This window comes from Paramormyrops kingsleyae, chromosome 23 (genome assembly GCF_048594095.1).
Source record: "Paramormyrops kingsleyae isolate MSU_618 chromosome 23, PKINGS_0.4, whole genome shotgun sequence".
In the NCBI taxonomy this organism is placed as follows: Eukaryota; Metazoa; Chordata; class Actinopteri; order Osteoglossiformes; family Mormyridae; genus Paramormyrops; species Paramormyrops kingsleyae.
The window spans coordinates 24958180-24981745 of record NC_132819.1 but is presented as its reverse complement, the minus strand read 5'-3'; the positions used below and the strand labels follow the sequence as shown (position 1 = coordinate 24981745).

Genomic DNA, 23566 nt, shown 5'->3' with positions numbered 1-23566 from the left:
TTATTATATTGACCTAACGGGCCACCAGTCTCGTCAATACAGTCACGAGAAAATAATAGGTTTATACAAATTTATTACTTAGAAGATGTATTATTGTACGTTTGCATAGCACAGAATACACACTTTAGCGGTCAGGCTGTTGTACGAAGAAAATGTAGGACAGGGACCGATCCGGCTTGTTTAATTAAGCGAAGTATATTTCTATTATACTGCCTAACTGGCATACCCAAGCCGACAGCCAAAACGTACAGTAACGGAAATATATACAGGGTACAAATGGAAAAATTCATCGGGTATAGTTTTGTTTTTATGTTTTGCCCCTAAAGTAACAGTGTACCTACAAATTTGACTTGCATTTCCTTCGGAGATGTGGCGATACTGTTTCTACCTACTCTTCCAATTTTGCCTGCATTATTATTTTATAATACTTAAAATGTAGGCTGACGAGTTTGTTTGAAGCAAACTAGCCTTTATATGCTACTTAGTGTTTGATGTCAACTGCTTGAAAACAGTAATACAAAACACCACTTGCTTAACTTTAATCTGCTTTTCCGCAGACGGCACATCGCAGTGGCTCCGGCATATACGTTTGTGGTGGCAGCTGCTTAAAATTTCAGTTATACCGGTATGGTACCATGTCATGCTATTAGACTAAGACTTAGATTAGAACTGGTTATAGAACTGGGAAAATGTCATTGTGCATTTAAAAAAATGTGAGAAACACACTTATTTTACTCCAGAAAACAAAATCTTGGAACTACCTTAACAAGTTGCACTAAATATTGTCAGTGACTATTGACTCCGTGTTGCTTTTCTCTTCAATCCACAAGCACTTCTTGCATTAAAGAAACACTTAATGTATTTTACTTAATGCAGAAAGCATACTTTAAATCCTAAAGTAACACCCAAATGTTAGAACATTACAAAGATCACACATGTACCAGCTATTTTTTCCATGTAAGAACATTGTGCATATGAATTTTATGGATTTTGGTATGGCAGTCTTCCAGGACTACACAGCGGGATGCAGTAACTCTTGAAGGTGGCAGAGGGCGCTCTCCAAAGTGACAGCGAGTTTTTCAGCGTTCGTCTCCTCGCAGCAGTTGAATGCAGTGACAGAAAAATGGACATGGTCTGACTGCGGGTTGTAGCACACAGCATAACCGTCTGGAACAAGAGGTCCAAAGCACATCACGCTGTCCGTGTTTGACGGAACCTAGGGGTAACAAGGATCTGGGTCATTTCTGTTGAAACAATTTTTAAAGCAATTGTCATATTTCACACACCCCAGCACAGAATGGACAACAACGAAATGTATCCTGTGCATTTAACCCATATTACATTCTGACACAGCAGGGGGCAGCTAATCCAGCACCCGTGGTACCTTGGTCAGGGTACCTCGGAGCTGACTTGTGGGTTGTGATTTGAAAGGTTGTGGGTTCGAATCCCCAAGTGCGCTTCCCTAACCATTAACCCGCCATTACCCGAATTTCTGTAATGGAATCCGATAAAGACGCACTGCCAGTGTTTTATAAGCAAGTTTTCTGGACACTTTTCTGTATAGTACACTATAGGTGTCTCTATATGCAAAGCATCTGAATGACACGCCGGGAGTGGCACAGCTGTTACCTGACCAGTTCTCAGTTTCCAGTGGGTAGCCAGTCCATAGGCTGTGTCCATGAAAATCCTGGGCACACTCAGGCCCTCCTCTATGGCCTGCAGTTTGAGTCCCAGCAGGTGACGGTCGATGGCCTGCCCTTGTAGTGCCTGATCAGAAATGCAGATTTAGAAGGATCAAAACAGACATTAAAAGCCCAAAATACATCGCTTTATATATTAAAAAATCATAAGGTCATAACCACAAAAACTGAGCATATGCTTTCATTAGGGCTGTCAAACTTAATAGCACCAATTACTGCATTAACACATTAAGTTAGATTAGATTCAACTTTATTGTCATTACACATGTACAAGTACAATGCAATTACTGTGATTAATGCATTATCGCGCAGTGCATTAAGGGGCAATCATATAAATGATTGCTATTTTGTACTGTTGTCACTGATGACATACTACATTGTTATATTGGAAATATGCATCCTTTGTGATTATTCTACACAATTTTGATGACTGATTTCACATTTAAATATGCATTAACAAGCTTTCATCTTATGAAAAACAAGTTCTTAATCGCAGTTAATCACGATTAATTCACTGCAAAATGTGCAACCGATTAGTACATTTTTCAATCGATTGACAGCCCTAGCTATCATTAATGTCTACCGCATGTCCCAAGTCTGCCTAACCAGAAATACCCAGTGTTGCCACTATGAACTTTAGTTTCTCATGAATACCTGCTCAGTGAGGGCTGCGTAAGCAGCCACAGCCTCTCTCAGCAAATCCACCTTCGCCTCTCTCTGAAACACACCAAAGAAATTGCACCAGTGACAGACGTATTCGACTGACTAATCGACTTAAGTTCTCATCAGCCACACTATTTTCCTCCTTATCCTCACATCCACATCTTCCCTGGGGGAAGCTGTGTTTTAGGACAGTACGGATGCCGATTTTAGCAGCAACGTCACACTGAGGAAGCCCATGAGGCAGAGTCACGGGAACATCACAGGACGTCGGGTGGGGGGGTTGATCCTTACTGAGACAGAGGGATCGTCGAAAGCGCACACAAACTGGAGCGCCTGGCTCGTAGGCGAGCGGATGATGTCAGTGCGGCCCCCTCGGAACATCCTGAGGGAGGCGCTGTCACAGGATGCACAAATTTCACTGTGCACCCTGGAGAGAGGGAAGATGAGATGGAGGTTTGGGCTACTGGAGGGAGTTATTTCCATACGGCATGCATTACTGCAATACAGTTTTTCGTCCACAATGGAACTGTCACATACATCAATCAGTATAATAATGTGATGCATGTAATCTACATTATGTCCCAAATGAATCCTAGTTATTACCATACAAGTCAATTGTTGGGGGAAATAACTTAAAAATAAAAGGAACTCCTCACACCTAAATATTTAATTTGGATTTAAAGGTAATCTTGGTCAAATGTAAGTTGATGAAAATAATTTCTATTTAGCCCAGACTACTTTAAGTCATCCGGCTAGACAAGAAATCCTGCTTTGTGAAACAGGCCCCTGAAGGAAAATTAAACCGTGTTCCTCCTTTTTAAAATCTGCATATCTATGTATTTTTGGGGTTTGTGTGTCACCTGTAGTAGGCCAGCTGCAGGGCCACCTGTATGAAGGCATTGGGGCTCAGTCCCAGCTGCTTGGGGAAATCTTTGCCAAACCTCCGGAAAATGAAGCAGCTTATGTCCAGGTCGTTGATCAGACTGACAGGTGGGGAAAAAAAATGCATATTATTTTTATGACATTTATTAAAAAGCATATTTACATCTGAGGACAGTATGCTCTAAAAACAGACTGAAGTTTGTCGAGACTGGAGAATATAAACGCCACATATGGGCTGGAAAAAAGAGAGAGAGAGCTGTCAAGCCAGGAAAGGATTTATGGTATCACAGCGTGCTATTGTCAAGGTCAGAGACACGCACGGCAGATAACGAGGTTTGTTTACTTCCTCTGACTTATCGCTGCATGCATGTCAGCTGCCAACAGTGTAATATGGGGGGGGGGGGGGGGGGGGCTCCACCTGCTTGACAGTTTTTAATGTAATGACTAAAGGCTGATTTATATCTCTGTATCTCGCTGTAGGTAGCCATCTACCCTACACTGTAACCTGACCTGCACCTTCCCAGTAATGTAACTACAGGCGTCAAGCTCTAGTGTAAGCTACACAGCTACCTAGGCGTAAAAAATATCAGGAAGTAGACCTATGACTGAAGGACAAATTGGAAAGCACAGGACCAGAGGCGCTATTTACCCGAAGACTGAAGACCCATGCTTGCAAAAGGGTACGAGAAAAACCAGCTGAGGAACATCCATACTGGGCGACTGTACGACTCACATGTCCAGATTCTGCTTGGCCTGCTCGATGTCTCGCTTGATCTCCGGGTCGATGTAGAAATAGAGTTTCTTAGGCATCGGCAGAGGGATGAGCGGAGCTCGGACTGAATCGGGCTGTTTGCTGCGGAAAGCGGGAAGCATGAGCGAAGGGAGGACGGATTGGGGATTATACTAAAAGGACAATGCAGTTTGAGAGGGGATGTATCAACACTGACACTTCCACTGTGTGTGAATAATCAGATGAAAAATTTTACTGTTAAAATAAAAGTGTGGGTAGGTGAAACGGTGCTGGTCCAGTGGAAGAAAACACACTATGATCCATATCACACAAGAGCGTGACAAACACATGTAACCACTTGAGGGAAACCATGACATATCTTTCCTAGTACACAAAACAAATGAGAAATGGCACATTCTCATGGAAAGGTCCTGTGCGGTATGGTGTGTACGTCATTGTCAGTGTATCTACAGAGAAAGCAACCGCACAGAAAACATTGCAAAAGCAGGCTCACTGGGACCACAGTAGGCCTCCATTCTGATAAGCTGTTGGGACCTTTAATGCGATAGGAGCCACAAATCCTGGAACTGGGGCAGGGGGGCAATGACAAGTTTGGGTCAAGTTGGCCCAGGTTTTTCTCCCTCTCTGGTGGTGATTTTCTCTGACAAGAATAGCTCATTGCAACAGGAGAACAAACTGTGAACCTCCTTTTGGCACAATCTACACCCCCCCCCCTCCAATGACTTAGATTTTGTTCCAACCATCCAGTTGAGTACTGTGTGACTGTGACTCTTTATGTTGAGCGGGTTGGTTAAAACAAAATCTTGGTCAGGATTTGTACTTTCTGAACCTGAACTTCCCACCTCTGGGTTTGGTACAGAAATGTATCATTACCAGTATTCCAGAACGTGGTCCAGCAGAGTGGCAATCTGCGGGCCCTCTGCAGTGGCATGTTCGTACAGCAGACCGAAGGAGCCATCTTCACCCACCACAAACTAGGAGACACACAGAGCAACCCCCCATGACGATAAACCACAAGCAAACACATGAACAGATAACTTCTCCCTTATGATTGTCAAATGCTCAGTGCCATCACCTGCAATGTCTTATCAAACCAGCGGTTGCCACTGTTGGAATAAGTCCCTCCCCCATGGAGCATCTGTGCAGCCATTCGACTTGAATACCTGTCAATCACAGCCAGCATAAAATATGTACATTAAGTTCCACTATGCAGGTCCATAATCAATAAGCCAATCACAAATCAATAACCTTATGTAATGGTGAGTAACTGAGGGAGTGTCAGTATAATTCAGTAGTCTTCAGATTTACAACAGCTCTTCTGAAATTGAAAAAACTTGGGCAAATGTCCAAAGAACATTCTGCTTAAATTATCTTATGATTATCTTATGATTTTATGTCTGTCAAAGTGTATTGGCTTATTTCGAAACCTCTCCTCAAGTCACCCCAGTACACAAGCCCAATATACCCTTTGTATTTGTTGACTGTTGGCGCATCTTGTTTGTCTAATCAAATCAAGATGAAGTAATTAAGTAAGTGAGCTGCTGATGAAATATAACAAACACACAAAATGGTTGGGGAACCTCTTGAAGGGAGGTCCTTCAATAAGATACCAGCTTTTTGAGGAACAGAAAAAAAAAATATTACTTTATGGTATTTCTGTTTATTTGCATATATTCTGATGTGAAATATTATTTTTCTGAGGAAATATATACTTCCTGTCCAGGGAAACCGCTTTAAAAATTTTCTTTTTTCATGATGTTGTACTGCAGTTCCAGATACAAGCTGTATACAAGCACGTTAGTCCCCAAATTCAGACCCCCCCAAACCCAGAGACGCTGCACTGCACTCTGCTCCCCCCCCCCCTTTTCAGATAGACATGCAATATCATGCACTGCAATGTACCACAATTTGCTGGCAAGTTCTCACACCAAACATCTGACCACTACTCCTCATAATACACACACATGCATTTAAGTCTGTGCATCCTACAAAAACCAGAAAAGATTAGGGTGACGCCGTACTTGTCATCCGAAATCCGCATTACGGGAGAATCCAGGCACAACGTGAATATTCCTCTCTCAATCGCTCTCACAGACTCCTTATTTATCTTGTCTGAAAGAGAATTAGAGGAGTAAAATAAATACAACATCATATTTTTAAAAAAATTATTTTTACAGAGGGCAGTGGTGTCTACCTTGAAAACGGCAGTAGATGTAATGCAGTGCGAGCTCTATGTTTCAGTCTAAGGCAATACAATGTGTGTAATGCAGGATGAACTGTACCTCAATTAATGGCAGTACATGTAGTGCAGGGTAGCTCTACATCTCAGTATAAGGCAATATAATATATGAAATTAAGTACAAACACTACCTTAACTGATGATTGTACATGTATTGCAGTGGGAGCTCTACATCTCAACATAAAGCAATATAACATGAATAACACAGTGCATGCTCTACCTCTCAACTGGTAGTAGTGCATGTAATGCACTGGAAGCTCCACATCTTTGCATAAGGCAAATCAATGTATGTAGTGCAGTGCGAGCTCTACCTCTCAGCAGACGGTGGTACGCCTGGCCCCAGGTATTGCGGTGCTCACTGGTGAGAATTCCCATCGGCTCTTTGTCAGTCTTCCAGGACTGGGATCTGATCCTGCACAGCTGGGCATGAATCTGGCCCTCTGTCAAGGGCGTGCCATCACTATTGTAAACCTCCAGCTGAAAGAACTGAAGGGAGAGAACAGGTTCAGGGAAAAAATCGTCTCAGAAGCCAGCCCGTTCAGCTCTGGGAGGAAAGCCAGCAGCAAGGGCTAGATTAAGGCAAAAAGTAGCACGGGTGACGTGGAGAAACAGAAAGCATTCAAGAAACTTAAATTTAAAACTTAAAAACCTAAATGATGATGAACAGGTTCCCAAGTTGGAATAGTTCCAGATTCACTGCAGAGTTTAATCTACTGAACTCTACATGAACTGCTCTGTGTTTACCAGCTAGAGCCTCTGTGCATGCCCCAGGTGGGCTTTACGCACAAACCGTACGTTCCAGGTTCTTGCCGTAATCAGAAAATGCAGAAGGGGACCAGGAATCTGCTGAAAACCAACAAACTTGGGCAACAAGACCATCACTGTTACAAAGTGAAACGGCAGCATTGTCACTGAGCTGACCGTGTGTCCCTCACCTATACTTCCTGAATATAATTTTAATTTTCTTTCCAGGGTAGGCAAATGACTGAACAATGTAATTAAATAAACAGCAAAACCTTAAATAAATTAAAGAAATTAGGAGCCACCTGACCCTAGCAGATAGAGGACAAAGAGGGCAAGAGATACTGAAGCGAAAAGGGCCGTCAAGATATTTTATTGAGATTTTTTATATATATACATTTTAAAAAAGACAAGTAATGAGTTTATATAATATATAAAATTAAATATACACAATCACTGAGTTCTGGGGCGAGGAGGTTCACCTGGAAGTTCCTGACCACCGTGATGTGAGTTGGGGGTCGACGAGCCTGACTGTAGTGAACCACATGGTCATGTTTGGGTCCCGGGATTCGGCAGGACGAGAAGAGCAAAGGGTAGAGCTCCATGCACAGGGGCTGCCCTCTCAAATACTCAACTGGGAGAGAGCCACTGGGGGGACAAGAAAGAGAGAGAGAGAGAGATAGAGGGGATGAACTCTCAGCTTGGTCTCTTTTTACCAGAAAATTAAATTACAGAGCTTGTATTAAATAGCCTAGAATTTCAATAAACCAAGGATTACTTATGCTAACAGAGTTCCGGTGAAGGTCCTGACTGCAAGTGGAACTGAACAGCATAGGGCTGGGAAATCCGGGGGTAAATTCAGATGATCACACAGATGGAACTCAGCATGAAATCAGCCTGACGCAGGCTAAAATTGCCCTGAAATGATTTGAAGCCTGGTGCTCAATGGCTGTTCTCTCCCACCATGCTATGGGCCAAGCATCCCTGATACAGTTCAACACAGGGGCATTAAAAGGATGATTTACAGATAAAATTATGAGGTAACGAAGTCAACATGTTAAGGAGACAAGGCGCAGTGTGTAGCTCAGTGCGTGGGGAATCTGTGCCCATGTCCAGAAGGTCAGAGGTTCAAAGTAATCACATTCCCATTACCACTGGGCCTTTAAGCGAGGCTCTGAAGAAGATTTGGTTGGTCATGCTCGCTTTCTTCACTTGTGCCTCTCTTTGGCCAAAAGTGTCTGCTAAACACCAACCAAAAAATAGCCAAAATTCTGAGGTTCATCAACATCGACCGAAAAGCCAATAAGCAAAAACACCCCCCCATGACACACAGAAAGGCAGCAGTTAAGGTCACAGAGTATCGATCTGAAGAACGTGGCTGGAGTCTCGTGTTGCACCTTTAAGTGAGGGCCTTCTCCTCACCTGCTTCAGCTATATATTTAGATATGTAATGTGTAAAAATTGTAAGTACAGCCTCTCCCCAGCTTACGATGAGGTTACGTTCTGATATATCGTATATCGTGAATATCGTAAAGCGAAAATGCATTTTGCACCTAACTTAAACATAATAGCCTAGCATAGCCAACCTTAAACATGCTTAGAACTACCTATTTTAAAATAAAATGTTGAATATCTCATTTATTGACTAATGTACTGAAAATGAAAAACATTTACCCAACGCAAAGTCGAAATATCGTAACACGGACAATCGTAACCTGGGGAGCGTCTGTATTTAGGGATTATTTAAAAGGTCAACTAACCAGCTTTAATGCTAGCCATGCGAGATGAAATCTCATGTACATAAAGTTGATTAACACCCAAGCTGACGGGGAAATCCCAGGGACCGCTGGGCTTAACGCTTCTGACCGCAAAGCTTGCTGCAGAGCATCGTAGCCACATTCTGGATGCACCAGTGCATTGTGGGCAAACTCCCAAATCACAACATACAGAGTAAAAGTGCAGCACCAGTCCTTGTCCAACTGACCTGTCGACTTTGGCTTTGAAATCCAGAACCCCAGCGATCAGTTTCGACGCAAACCTAGAAGAGACGTAGCACTTAGACAGTAAGTGCCTAAGGAGAGCTGACATTCACACATCGGTACATCAGCTTAGTTTCAAGTTTCAAATATTATTGTCAAAGATGTTCCAAGGGACACGGTGAAATTCTTCTGCTACAGCTGCAGAGGAGGGGACAGATGCATTTGGGGACAGGACAAACAGCAGTGCAATACAAGACGAGACAGTACAATACAAGAATGAGTAAACAATGAGTAGTAATAAATATGTACAATGGGGATAAAAATGCAAACAGCAATATATTAAAATAAATCTGATTAAGTGCAGTGGTTCAGCATTAATAATGTGTAATACTAAGCAATATTGGCGCAGATGCAGGTCACCGGTTGTTTAGATGGATCGGGAAGGTGATGCACCTTCAGCATCTTCTCACATCTACCCATAGCTTACGTTCAGTTCTAATAGGGGTCATGATCTTGGCGAAAAACTCCTCACAAGGCCTCCTGATGGTGTCAATCCAAGACACAATACAGTCCCCACAGCGCCAACCGGCACATTCACAGAATTATTTCAGTGTTACTAATGTCAGAAATCAGAAACTTTATTGTCATTATACAAAAGCATGACGAAACTTGCGTGCAGTCCCTTGAAGTGTAAAAATGATAGAATATTAAAAGCAATAAAATAAAATAGTTTCCTTATGTACAAAGTAATATGTAACAGAGCGAGTTACTGCACATTGTAAGTTTAAGAAATATTTCACAGATTTAACTCTATAAGGTATTGCACATGTTTGTGAAAGAGATGTCACTTGAAACTGGAAACAGTTTAATATTTTTATATTTTCTCTGTCTGGATATAATAATTATTGTGTTTTTCTTATCTAGAAGTGAATCAGTTATGATCTCCCTAAAGTTTTCCTACAACTTACTGGTATATTTATTGCGGATAAACCTGAAGTGACACACATCCAGGCAGACAGCCATCTTTATGTGGCCGAGTGTGCGGTCATGCTGGTGTGCATTTCTTTTACTTCTGGAATGTTCCTTTATCTCACGAGCAGCCTGTCAGGCTTATTTCGCTTTGCCCACAGTACTCACATGAGCTGACCCCTCCAGTCCGAGTAGTCCTGCTTTGGCAGGGCAATGGCAGGGTTGGAGTGGCCTGCCAGGGGCTGTCTGCTCTCCAGGTATGCCCACTGCACCCACCAGTCTGAAATCTGGGGGGGGGGGGCAGAGCAGGACCGAACCATCACACTACTGCCCCATTGCCCACCCCAATACAGTACTCCACGGACATGTACCAACATTCTGTCTGATATACTGAGAATGTGTTTGTCTCATTGTCCAATTATTTCACCTTTACCCCTACAATCCCCTTCAGTATAATTGTTCCTACACGATTTATCGATCTTTCCAGCCTATGCTGCCGTTTAAATATTTCATAAAACGGCACAGTCTACAGTCTTATTTGCGTTAATGTAATAAAATGAAGGTCCCCAGCAGGAACGCTAAAACTTTCTCCTACTCACCCAGTTGTGAGAAAACCGGGCTCTTTTCTCCAGTCCTTGCTGCAATCTCTCTCCGAGGCCACCCTCTTGCCCAAAGAGTCGCACCATCTCACGGGTGTGTTCCAGCTCATCCGGGGGAAGCAGGGGCTCCAGGGCTCGCAGGTACCTCTGCATCGTCTGGCCCAGAGGGGGTACCGGCTGCGGGGTCACCGGAGCAAATCGGGAGTGTCGCCTGCATGCTACCTGCGACAGCGCGATTGACGGAACAGAGCAGACAGCAGAAATAAACACAATTATTCACGCTGAAGGCTATTTTATATAAAAGCGCCTTTATGTTCAAAGGAACAATTTTTAAAAAGTATAAAAGCAAATGGGGCTCATTTAGTAGATAATAACTTCAAAGACCACAACAGATTGTCAAAATACTGCAGGCGAATTAAGTTTTGAGGGCGTGTAGAGTTGTAGGGCCACACATTTAAAAACATTACAAAACAGGAAGTTATCGAATATGGAAGTGAGAACTTTAAAATCGTGCTAATTTAAGCTAAACCGTTTAAATGAATATAAACATATGCTCTGACTGGATCAGAATTCAAAACGACTCGTAATGCACAGAAGCAATAAACACCCACCTGAAAAACAAGGAGAGTTCCTTGTTTTACACTTTGTATTTTCCCCCAAATCATTATAACCGTTAGAGAGGATGACGCCGGAAAATATAGGCTGGCGAATGCGTCCAACTAAGCGGCCAAGAACTGAAAATCAACACGTCCAAAAAAACATTTACACGAAGTATCTCACTGTCACGTCTCAGTAACACGATTTGGCTCGTTTTCAGTCTGGGTGACTGCAGAACTACTTCCAGGAATAATCAGCAAAGCCACACTGATACTTTGTATAAAAAAGTAGGTAAAGCGGGCGAGTTAAGGCACCCATAGCCGAGAGAGGCTGGGCGCCGCTTACAGCAGAGTGAGTCAAAGTCTTGGAGTTCGTGATACTCAACACGCAATAACTGCGGGACAGTACGCCGAGCCCAACACGTGCCGCGTCTTTCCGTCAACCCGAGGCGTCGAGACGTAATCCTTCGGCTATACGGGTAAGTTGATTTACGGGCAATTACCGTAGCTGCTCGCAATGTGTTATAAATTATAATGATGTCTGTATAATGCCATATACTATGGGTAAGAAAAAAAGTCAGATGTTTTCTGCAGTTATATTAACCCTTATTGCTTAATGATTTGATTTCTTACCTATATAGATTTATCTAGAACAACTTCTTTGTTTTGTATAGATTTCAGGCTCCGGAGCCCGCGACCCTGAATATTATACACGGTTAAAGAAAATGGATGGATGTGTATAGGCTTGTATTTTTATTTGCCGTTAAATTACACGACTCAGTAACCGAACAAATTATACATTACAATACGTTAACGTGTATGGAAGACGAGATAGGTCATAAAATGTATTTTTTTTTGTGACATGATATATGGAAATATTTACGTTTTACGACAAAGTAACGGCAAATACACTCACTAAAGGATTATTAGGAACACCATACTAATACGGTGTTTGACCCCCTTTCGCCTTCAGAACTGCCTTAATTCTACGTGGCATTGATTCAACAAGGTGCTGAAAGCATTCTTTAGAAATGTTGGCCCATATTGATAGGATAGCATCTTGCAGTTGATGGAGATTTGTGGGATGCACATCCAGGGCACGAGGCTCCCGTTCCACCACATCCCAAAGATGCTCTATTGGGTCTAGATCTGGTGACACTGGGGGCCATTTTAGTACAATGAACTCATTGTCATGTTCAAGAAACCAATTTGAAATGATTCGAGCTTTGTGATGGGTACATGGTGCATTATCCTGCTGGAAGTAGCCATCAGAGGATGGGTACATGGTGGTCATAATGGGATGGACATGGTCAGAAACAATGCTCAGGTAGGCCGTGGCATTTAAACGATGCCCAATTGGCACTAAGGGGCCTAAAGTGTGCCAAGAAAACATCCCCCACACCATTACACCACCACCACCAGCCTGCACAGTGGTAACAAGGCATGATGGATCCATGTTCTCATTCTGTTTACGCCTAATTCTGGTCCTCTACCATTTGAATGTCTCAACAGAAATCGAGACTCATCAGACCAGGCAACATTTTTCCAGTCTTCAACTGTCCAATTTTGGTGAGCTCGTGCAAATTGTAGCCTCTTTTTCCTATTTGTAGTGGAGATGAGTGGTACCCGGTGGGGTCTTCTGCTGTTGTAGCCCATCCGCCTCAAGGTTGTGCGTGTTGTGGCTTCACAAATGCTTTGCTGCATACCTCGGTTGTAACGAGTGGTTATTTCAGTCAAAGTTGCTCTTCTATCAGCTTGAATCAGTCGGCCCATTCTACTCTGACCTCTAGCATCAACAAGGCATTTTCGCCCACAGGACTGCCGCATACTGGATGTTTTTCCCTTTGCACACCATTCTTTGTAAACCCTAGAAATGGTTGTGCGTGAAAATCCCAGTAACTGAGCAGATTGTGAAATACTCAGACCGGCCCATCTGGCACCAACAACCATGCCACGCTCAAAATTGCTTAAATCACCTTTCTTTCCCATTCTGACATTCAGTTTGGAGTTCAGGAGATTGTCTTGACCAGGACCACACCCCTAAATGCATTGAAGCAACTGCCATGTGATTGGTTGATTAGATAATTGCATTAACGAGAAATTGAACAGGTGTTCCTAATAATCCTTTAGGTGAGTGTATATCACAAAATGTAATAAATGGACTCAATTATTTGTAATGTAGTTTTCGTTTTGTATAGTGTCAAATATGCATTAAAGTATGTGTACACTAGATGTCAGGGCATACACTGTTACAGGTTTGTCTGTCTTGAAAGGCTTGACATAGAAGATCCATTGATATCGTTGAGTCAAATAATTTATTGTGCTTAATTTTTTTTAAAGCCAGCTTCTTAAAATCGCAGTATAAAACAGAAAATAAAAAAACACCGTGTTCGCATAGTAAACATAAAATACAGACATCTTAATCACATTCATCAACGTCTAATACATTTTTCAAAACACTATATAAAATCATTGCAGAGTTTCTCCTATTAAAATACTCTACAGGCACAATAAACCTATTATAACCCTTCAAGATTTAGCAGGGTACACAAACGTAAACTGTGAATCTGACCGTTATCGTTCCCTGATTGAAAGAAATGCAAGTGTCTAATCAATTAATTTTTATGGCAGTATTACCATTCTCTACTGCAATATCAATATTAATGGTCATACTGAAATTACAATTATCAGTGTAATAATATAATGCAAACCGTTAATGACATCTTCTTAGAAATGTTTGAAATTGAAATCTGATATTTGATTCAATCGTCCTAGTGCAACAGAATATATTCATGCAACACGCATGCCAATTGTCAGCATCAGCCCAAGCTAGTGCCGGGGTTACACTAAAATACTTCACGTATTTATGCAACCACTGGTTGTAGCCCAAGAGGACTTTAATGTGCAAGAGATCATCTGACATTTACACTGTCTGATTAACACTGGGCCCATCCAGATGTTGAGATCTGTGGATCTATGCAGTTTCTGTGCAATGCAACAAAATTAACAAAGAATATATCTAGATTACATTAATCATTATGTCTTCCAGTACTTCAGTAATTTCATTAATAGATTTATAATGTGCATTTAATTATTGTAGACTACTTGTTTTTTTACACACAAGTTAGAAATAGGTATGCATTTTATGATATGCCTGTTGAAAAAAATATACTGATAAAACAGAAATCACGTAATTATAAAAAACATATTCAATTAAAAAAAAAAACAAAATAAATCACCATTTACAACAAGCATGCAACATATACATATTGGCACTTAAGTCAAACTGGACATTTAAAATTTGAACCATATTTTAAGGAATTCCGTGATCGACTGGTATTTATCGTCGACATGACTCATCTGTAAAAACAAAAAGAAAAATAATCAATGAATGTTATATTTTATAATTTGCATGATTTGTGGGGGAACAACTAAAATTGCTAATAATTAAATGTCAATTATCCTTTATCATACGGTAATAGAAATTTGCGACAAAAATTCTACATATAAAGAAACATATAATTAAAATGACAAAGGGAGAAGCTGTGTGAAGCTGAGAAAGATGATGATGATGATGAAGAATTAAGATAAAGAACCAAATAATTATATCTGGTATTGCAAGGTCTGTATTCATTGGTTATGACTCAAGTGTACTTCGTACTATGAACAATGGCACTACATGTGACATAAGAAAACATGTTTTTATCTTATTTTGCCCATCATTCAATTTCTAGGAATTACACAGTATCATATCGCTTGAATTCTAGAATGTAATTTATTATGATTTAAAGCTAATCCTTAATGGTTCTTGACATCATTACTATAATATGCAGACAATCGTTATTGGTTTGATTTCCTACTGGAACCGATTTTCAGAATGTGACCCACATGTTCCTGAGAGACAGTGATCCTGACAGAATGTTCCGGTGACAGTAAACTGAATGCCACTAACCCACTCTGAGAACTCGGCTTTTTCCTACAGCCATTCTCTTGCTGCTCAGTGCAAATGCTCCCGTCTCCTCCTCCTCCTCTTCCTCCTCCTCCTGCCCCCCCATCTTCTCCTCGGCCTCTTTCTCAGAGTCTGGGGGGGGGCAGGGGAGGGAGGCCAGCATGGCACTCTCCGACGGGTACTCGCACACATGTTCTAGCTGTGCCTCATTGAAACACACTGTCACCTGGGATGAAACAACAAAAAAAACAATTGACAAATGGACGATCAACTGGGAGAGGCTGATACAGATAAGGATCACACCAAAAGGAACGACACAGATTAATGCTGAAATAAGCAGGGTTATTACAGCATAAGCTACAGCCAACTTCCAAACTGAACCCATTGTACATCAACACTGCATAGATAAAGGTCATTAAAGTATATGCACCCTGACTCATTGGACGTTACAGTGCATTAACCTTGCAACAAAGTATACTACCAGTCAAAACATTTTACACGTCACTTTTCCACTTATTTGATAAACTGCAGATTTTTTATTATTGTTAAGCATCGGAAAGTTGAGTGAACAACTATAAATGAAAATACAAAAATTTCCTTTATGAAATGGAAAGAGTACGTAACAGTGCATGTCTGATATCCTATTAACTGGTTGTGTGATAATGGCACAGTGAAATTTCAGGCTGTCCTTTAACTTTAAATGCACTAGTTCACAGACAAAATGCAATGAATGCAATATTTAGACGATTTCTGAGAATTTAACAGGGAACAGGGACACTGACCAATAAAGTCTCAGAAAGCAGAGCACTGGAGACAAAGTAACACATTAGACAAAAAGCCTCTTGGTATGATGTAAGCATGATGTAATGGTTGAGGTAAACTGCCTTAAAGGAGCATTAGGCCTGGAGCATTAGGCCTGGAGCATTAGGCCTGGAGCATTAGGCCTGGAGGTGTAACGCTCCTGACCAGGATCCGCCTTCCCAGGGCACCACAATCCTAATGATCATGTTGCTCCTTCTTACCAGTCAGTTACTGTATATGTTCCTTCAAGCACCTGCTAACCAGACGATTTGTTTAATTACCTAGTCAATTTGAAAAGTCACGCAGCTTGAAGTCAAAATGATACTGCTGAGTTCTCATGACGCCTGCCTTTAGCGGCTGGGTGTTTACCGCGGTATTCGGGCTACTGCCAACACCCAGCAAGCTCGCAGATGTAAGAAATGTCAATCATACACGAACTGAAACACCTGTTTTTCAGCAACTCGTGAATTTCAGAAAATGACACATTCACACCATTCAATTATTGCCCCCAATAAGAATTCAGAACATAAAACCATCTGAAGTTAGAAGGCAAGAGGTTAATTACATGCATTCCAATCCCAGCATCCTGCTTCTACTCTGTTCTGCCAACTGTCCCTCTCTCACAGGAAGCAGGTGGGTATGAAACAGGAAGTGGACACGTGCGTCAGCCTTCTTCCGGGGAATGACTAAATGGCTTCTGACGTAGTCCGGCTAGCAGAGGAGCCTCTTTCCTACTCCTTTCTGCAAGGCTCCCGTTTTATGAAATAAAGCACTCCATGTTGTTAAAATCTTATCTAGCTCTGACATAAAGGAACCCAGGGTTTTAGCTTGCACTACACTAACAGGAAGACTATTCCATACTCTAACTACAAGCTGTGTAAAGAAGTGCTTTCGCAAATTCATTTAAAAATGTTCTCCCGCTAATTTCCACTTATGGCCACGAGTTCTAGTATTTAAGCTAATATTGAAGTAGCCATTTGGTTGAACAGCATCCAGACCTGTTAGAATCTTATATACCTGGATCCCCTTAGTCTCCTTTGGTCGAGGATGAGTGAAGCTGAAATTGTGGTTTTGCTGTGGTCTCAATTTTTTTCCAGAGCTGTTGATAAAGTGTGGGCCTCGTCACTGGTAGCCCTGTGCTGCTCTTTCTTGTTATATTCGTGCATTTCGGCGTTTGGCCAAAAGAGAGCAACACAAAGCGAAAGAAAGGAAGAGGAAGAGGGAGGCCTTTTTTTGCTGTCGCGGTTTCCTGTCCATCGCCGGATGAAAACACTCATCTCACTAGCTGTCCCTGTGCCTTTAACGGCTGGGCCTCTGCAAGCTTGAGACGGTGGAAATATGACACATAATTATGCATGATGAACACTGTTTAGCGTGGTGCTTGGCTACATCACACTGTGACTAAATACTGTAAGTTTAAGTCTCAGTTGAGCTCTTCTGTTGCATCCTTACTGCACCTCAGCAAAAATGCTTAGTTCAACCAACCATCACGAAGGCTTCTGCAAGCGTTGCTGCTTTCTCTGGAGAAAAGCATTTTCTGAGACACTAAGCAGTACCACAGATGGCTTTGGAAATACAGGCTTTTAGCCTTAATTTAGATGCCCTCAACCACAAGAATGCAGCACTTTACAACGCAAAAACTAGAGTAAAAATATTTTTCAATACAGCTAGTTAATAACTAACTGCAAAAAGTGCAGATCTTTTAAAAAATACCTGCAGAACAATTTTGTGAAATTTGGAAAAGTAAAGACAACCAGTTTGCAAATATTTTTTATTGCTTATATCTCCTGAAAATCCTGAATGTGCTCTTGCACAACCTGGTGATTAAACCCTGCCTGTGAATTTAATGAAAAGATTTGTCATAGTGTGACATGCTACATAATAAAGAATAAAGGTTATCACAAAAAGAACTTTGCTGCCACGACTGATGAGAAATTCTTTCCTATTCTCACCCAAAGCAAAAAAAAATAAGCTTCAGAATACCAGTGACTAGTGACATAGTTTATACAATGATACACATATTTTTTGATGGCATTTCAAAAGCGGTCCCCTTAGAATTCATGAAGAGGGCAGAATAATGTGTTGGTGACTAAGAAAATTCTAGTTGTTATTTTGCTTAACGGTCATTTTTAAATGATGTCTTAAAGAATTAAAGGAAACACAGGACCTAGGAAAAATTGAGCACTCACCCCTTTGGGAGTTTTTCCATGCTTGGACAAGCAGGACTTCTCTACCTTCTTATATCCCCCAATCACGACTATTTCTTCGACTGTGGGGTATCTTTTCTTGCTGGCATCCCCGGATATGGGCGCCTGGGTCTGGGGGGCTGTCCTGTTAGCCCCCGGGTCGGTAGCAGGCTTGCCCGCTGCTGGAGGCCTCCTGGGGACGATGGTGATGGTGTTGCCTCTTTTGCCAGGGCCTGCTGAAGTGTTCCGGAGGGAGAAGAGTGGAGCATTTGGGAGGGCGGAGGGAGAAGAGGAAGAAGGGGACAGAGAAGCAGAGGGGGTGACCACATCTTTGCATTCCTGGATTTGAGGGGGATTCTCAAGGACAGGACTAGATTTAGGGTTGACGGTGAAGGATCTGGACGGTTGACACTGATTTGGTGATTGTTGCTTCAGAGGTAGTTTCTGGTTGCTTAGTTGCTGTGTAGGTTTTGTCCCGTTACTAGTTTCCTGGTCCTTTGGAAATGTCTGCTGGTTGACTTTTTGATACTGCTGCAGGAGCGGTGATGGTTTTGAGCTGTCTTTTAGTCCTAAATGGCTGCCTTTCAACAGTTCTTGCTGGTTGGAGGCCTCGCTGGAGGCTTGGGGCTCAGCTTCTAGCTTTAACAGCTTAACCTGCTGCTGCACTGTCTGCATTTGGGCCTCCTGGCCGCGGGTGTTCATCTCCTCCTTTGGCTTCCGTTGACAGGCCTGCCACCAGGTTGGTTTCAGCTCCATCCTTGGCAGGCTCTGTTGCTCCAGTATCTCTCCTTTGGGCTGGAGATTGTCTTGCGTTAGTGGTAAGCGATGGCTCTGTAACGGAGACTCCCGCCCCTGTGCCTTGAGAGTTGGAGACATGTTCTCAGTCTTCCTCTCACCAATGGACAGCGTGGACCTGGGGACCACCGGCTTCTGGTTGTAAATTCGGCTCATGTTGACGACGAAGGGCAGAGTAGGGGAAGAGGAGGATGGAGGGACGTCAATGGAGGTAGTCAGGGAAGGAGACGGACTCTGTGCGCACTCTTCCTCTTCTTTGCCTCCTTCTTCTGTGAAACGTCTCCCCTTCTGGCTGCTCTCAGAGTCTTCTACATGTTGTCTTTCTTGCTCCTGTCTTTCTTGAATGTGAGGAGAAGCGGCCGCTACAGGGGTAGCAGCAGAGGAGGCCCTGGCTTCTGCTTTTGCAGCTAGCAGTAACTGTGAGGGTGAGACATTAGCAGGAAGTGGGGGGCTGGGCTTGGGCAAGCCTACTTCCTGTATGACGCCTAGAGAGCTGGATGTGTACACGCAAGGCCCTCTCTGTATTTTCCCGACTCTCTCACTCCCTGTTGATATTACAGTCTCCTTCCCCTCTCGGCTGACTTGCTGCTGGTCAACCACTTCTCTCACTCGCAGTGCTCTCTCCAACTCCCTCCTCCCACCTTCTTCCATTTTCCTTTCCTTACCCTGCATATCCTCCTCTTCTCTTGCATACGCCTCCCACCTGCTCCCCAGACCAATCCTAGACTCTCCTTCACCCTCCATTACTTTCTCTGGCCCGCTCTGCCCAATCGCTTCTTGAAGTGACTGTCCAGCCTCCCAGTTACCCCCCCACACTGACACCTTTCCCCTTTCTTGCTTCCCCTGCATTGCGACACACAACTTAGATCCTCTCTCTCGCACATAAAAGTGAGTTCTTGGGATCAGAACTTCTCCCATGGCTGTAGCATTTCCTGCTTTACTGGAGTCCATGGTAGAAGCCACTGCTCTATCCTGGTTTCCATCTAGAATCCCCTCGGTGTTTTCTCTATCCGCATGTGACCTACTGAGGGCTCCATCCATATCTGCCTTCCCTCCCCCGTGAAAGGGCCCATGTGCCAGTGTTGTGCAGGCCCCCCCATCCCCCGACTCTGGTTTTTTCTCTCTGGACCTCCCCTCAGGCAAACAGCTGTGGTGATCCATGTCACACATTAGCCTCTTAGATGCCGTGTGGTAGGAGTCTGTGCGTTCTGTAAACAATGACTCATTTCTGAACTTCTCTTTCCCTAGAATGTCTTGCCTTTCTGGAACTGCATTAATATTCCGGTGTGGCTGCTCTTTCCTACTCACAGCTGGTACCTTCTCCTCTTCCTCACGGTGTGCCATTTCACTCTCCCTTGGCATCCTCTGTGCTGCTCCTAACCATGCTCTCTCCATCTTACCATCCTTTCTTTCTTCATTGTATCTCAGGGTCATCTCAGTGTCCCTGGTACCAAGCACTGCCAAAGCATCTATCCCTTTGACTAACCCAGATGAATCCGCCCTCTCCCTATCCCACTCTTTCTCTGGGGCTTTACCCATCCCACCAAGTTCAGAAACTCCCTCTCCCACGTCTGGGTCTTCCCCAACTCCTGTTTCCTTGGGCAGGCCTGGTTCTCTTTGCATGGATAGCTGGTAACGGCCTTGATGCACCATCTCTGAGTGCCCCCACTCATCTCCTTTGACCCTCCTCCTTTCCTGGCAGCCCTCCATCTGTGGTGCCCACCTGCCAGAGTATTTCAATTCTACCACCTTCCTTTCAATGCAGTCTTCATCATCGGCCCTGTTCTCCGTGTCAGAAACCACATGTTTGGAGAACCTAAAGGACCTCATTGGAACCCCCTTGACAGTGAAGCCTTGTACCTCCTCCCTCTCCTCTTTTCTCTGGGCCCAGCTTTCCCTCTCCCTGAGGGCAGATTCTTCCTCCATACTCCCCCTTCCTCCACCTTCATCATGAGAGGTGAAACAGTCCATGCTTTTGGATCGCAATGGACACTTGTACTGCTCTCCGAATTTGCTCAGCAGCCGGCTGACATGCCCCAAGTTCTCCGCTGAGGCCCCTGCTTCCATGTCCTCCCTAATGCTCCTGTCAGCTTTTGCTGCCTTCTCACCTGTTTTCACCTGTACATTGGGCCATATCCTGCCTACCTTCATTCTGCTCCTAGCTTTATCCCCTCCAGGCACCGCCTCCTTTTCTCCCAGTGCATTGATCACCTCCTCTTTCTCATGCCTCTCCTCATTAGCTCCTGTTCCTGACCTGCTCCCCTTTCTCTCGCCATACATTGGTTGGCATGCCTCACTCCTGTCCTTTACACTGGCAGACGGTTTCATTTCTTCCTCCCTCCTTTTATTTCCCAGCGCCTTCTTTCCTGTAGCACTGATCTCCAATTCAGCAGTGATGACATGTTCAGCTTGGATAGTCCTAAGACAAGGGACAGACAGTGAACAGACGGGATACTCAGTGCCTGGGTCCTTTTGCTCTCTGTCTCCTCCTCCTTTCCTCCTCAAGCCATCACCTCCATTCCCCATTCTCTTACACTTTACATTTTGATGTTTCTCTCCATCACAGTCTATATCTCTCTGGCAACTCCCAAATTCCTCACTCTGTTCCTCCTTCGATGGATCTCCTTCTCCTGTCCTCCTTACTCCACCTTCAGCACTGTTGTCTGGCCCAAGGTCTTCCCTGCACTCCCTTCTGTCACCCCTCCATACATTCTGTGAGAGTACGAATGGGTTGTGTTGGACCGGCCCTATGTTCTCCACTGAGACCTGGCTTTGAGGTTCTGGCCCATTTCTGAACCCTTGAGCGCAGGTGGACCAGGAGTCCTTGGGCAGCGCCGCCTCACTTGTGTTCTCCGCGATAACCCTGCCATCCACGGTCTGGGGTCCCCCATCACCCTCCTGCTTTGCTTTCCTCCGCTGGATGACCTCACGCTTCCAAGCAGGCATGTTGGCCAGTCTCTTCTCATCTTCTCGCACTTGCCTCTCCCGTGTCTCCTCTCCCTTCCTCTTTCGATCCAACAGAAGCCGTTTCCACTCTGGCAGAGAGGGGATCGACATAATGGAAGGGGAGTTTTGCGGGTGGCAATGGCAACTAGGACAATTTTTTCCCCCTTATGCTTCAAGCTGGTTGCCTATTCTTTTCCTGTTTCCTGTTGGCAAGATCAGAGAAGCTGCATGAGCTTTTGTCACAATGCTTACCCACACATTTAACCAGTAATGCAGCATCTGATACCAACAACTTTGAAGTAAATCCTGTACAGGTTTATCTGCTGTATCCCAGAAGACTTCAGTGTCTTCACACTAAACTTGTCACCGCATTTATCCTAATTAAAATCTATTAAATGTATTCTGAGATATTGTTCTCTGCATATGTGGCACAGTAAAATCTTACTTATTCCACTGATGCTGGCTTTTTGAAGACTTACACAGAATTACATGCATGATGAAATCGTTAGAATTTCACTTTGGGCAAGTAGACGGTCCACCATATAATCTATAGTATACAGTAAAATATAAATTTAAGCAACGCAGCATTGTTATTTTAAAAAGTGCAAAAAGGTAAAAAAAAAATACTTCTAGTTCATATCGGATTATTTTACGATCCCCGGTTCACAGACGAGATTAAAACATTAACAGGGCGGAGCATGTATGAAATCATAACGGTTATTTCAGCTAAATACCGTAGCCTACACCCTTAATCGACAAATTATATTATCCTACCAGTCTATATGATGTTTGCCGTTTTCTTTTTCTTAGTTGCTGGAATCACTTTCCAGGAAACTCCAGTTTTGCCTTGTTGCCAAAAAGCACGATCACACATATTCACATCGTTGATTCAAAGACAGAAAAGAAACTTAAAAGAAAAATATTAGCTGAGCGGTAAGAGCAAAACCAGATTAAAACACAAAGAAGTCCATCTTTTGTTCCAAAATCCTAAAGAAAGCGAACTCGTTCGAACGGTCGGAAACTTACTGTTTGACAGAGGAAAAAGTGGGAGGGAGAGAGGAAGAGTCACAACCACAGTTTGGATTCTTTTTTCCTCTTTCCATTTTATATGAAGCTGAAATGGACAGGGTTTGGCAGCTGTATGCATTACTCATACACCCATAACTATACTAAACTAAAACAAAGCAAAAACAGGGGGATTTAGCTTGATAAGTAGAATTTGTATGAGTCATTTAACAATTCCCTCAGGCACATTGTTAGTAGACTACTAACGGCTATGGAGATCAGCTTCTGTCACAATTAGGTTGAATATCCAAATTCTGAACTCAGCAGTTCCGTCCTATGTCTTCCACTTACCGAAGCCTTGGATGGATTAAACTCCGATTCCCTTAAGCCGCTTCGGGTGCCGGTGCCCTTTCTGTGGGGTGCCGCAGTCCCCGCGTCTAAAAGCGGCTGGAAATTGCTTTGACCTCGGATACCTCCTTCATGAGCGGCTTTACTCCTGTTAATTGATTGTCCAATAGCGTGGATTATCGAATATTATAGCTATCTACAGGCCTACAACTGTTTTACTTATCTGCCGAGAAGAAATAAGCACATCATGAGTCGTACAAAAAATGAAGTAAGTAAACCGATCTTCCTGTCATTTGTCGCTAATCCGCTAATAACATTAAGTTTCTCAGTCAGAAGTAGGCCTAAGCGCCATACTGCGAACTCCGTCGACCTAAGTAAAGACGTTTAAAGTAAATATCCGTCTGTCAGTCTCCATCA

General features: G+C 43.2%; 2 protein-coding genes across 5 annotated transcripts; both read right to left on the bottom strand.

Moving 5' to 3' along the window:
• Nucleotides 1-56: 56 nt before the first annotated feature.
• On the bottom strand, nt 57-11574 carry cratb (carnitine O-acetyltransferase b). The gene is made up of 15 exons (XM_023809849.2): nt 11135-11574; nt 10524-10745; nt 10093-10211; nt 8961-9014; nt 7459-7624; nt 6547-6721; nt 6018-6108; nt 5072-5159; nt 4870-4970; nt 3979-4098; nt 3224-3346; nt 2655-2790; nt 2355-2417; nt 1630-1767; nt 57-1216 (listed from the first exon to the last, which is right to left on the bottom strand). Exons 1-15 carry the CDS (start codon nt 11186-11188, stop codon nt 1013-1015), a joined length of 1854 nt encoding a protein of 617 aa, XP_023665617.1. The 5' UTR covers nt 11189-11574; the 3' UTR covers nt 57-1012.
• Nucleotides 11575-13415: 1841 nt separating this feature from the next.
• ppp1r18 (protein phosphatase 1, regulatory subunit 18) lies at nt 13416-23519 on the bottom strand. 4 transcript variants are annotated; one of them, XM_072705628.1, is made up of 6 exons: nt 23153-23519; nt 22823-22910; nt 22571-22703; nt 18059-21999; nt 15072-15294; nt 13416-14479 (listed from the first exon to the last, which is right to left on the bottom strand). In XM_072705628.1, the coding sequence occupies exons 4-6, from the start codon at nt 21905-21907 to the stop codon at nt 14460-14462; spliced, it is 4092 nt and encodes a 1363-aa protein (XP_072561729.1). In that variant the 5' UTR covers nt 21908-21999; nt 22571-22703; nt 22823-22910; nt 23153-23519; the 3' UTR covers nt 13416-14459. The 4 variants fall into 4 exon arrangements, with proteins under 4 accessions (XP_072561729.1, XP_023665603.1, XP_023665600.1 ...); XM_023809835.2 differs by having other exon boundaries at nt 22571-22642; XM_023809832.2 differs by having other exon boundaries at nt 22571-22910.
• Nucleotides 23520-23566: the final 47 nt, after the last annotated feature.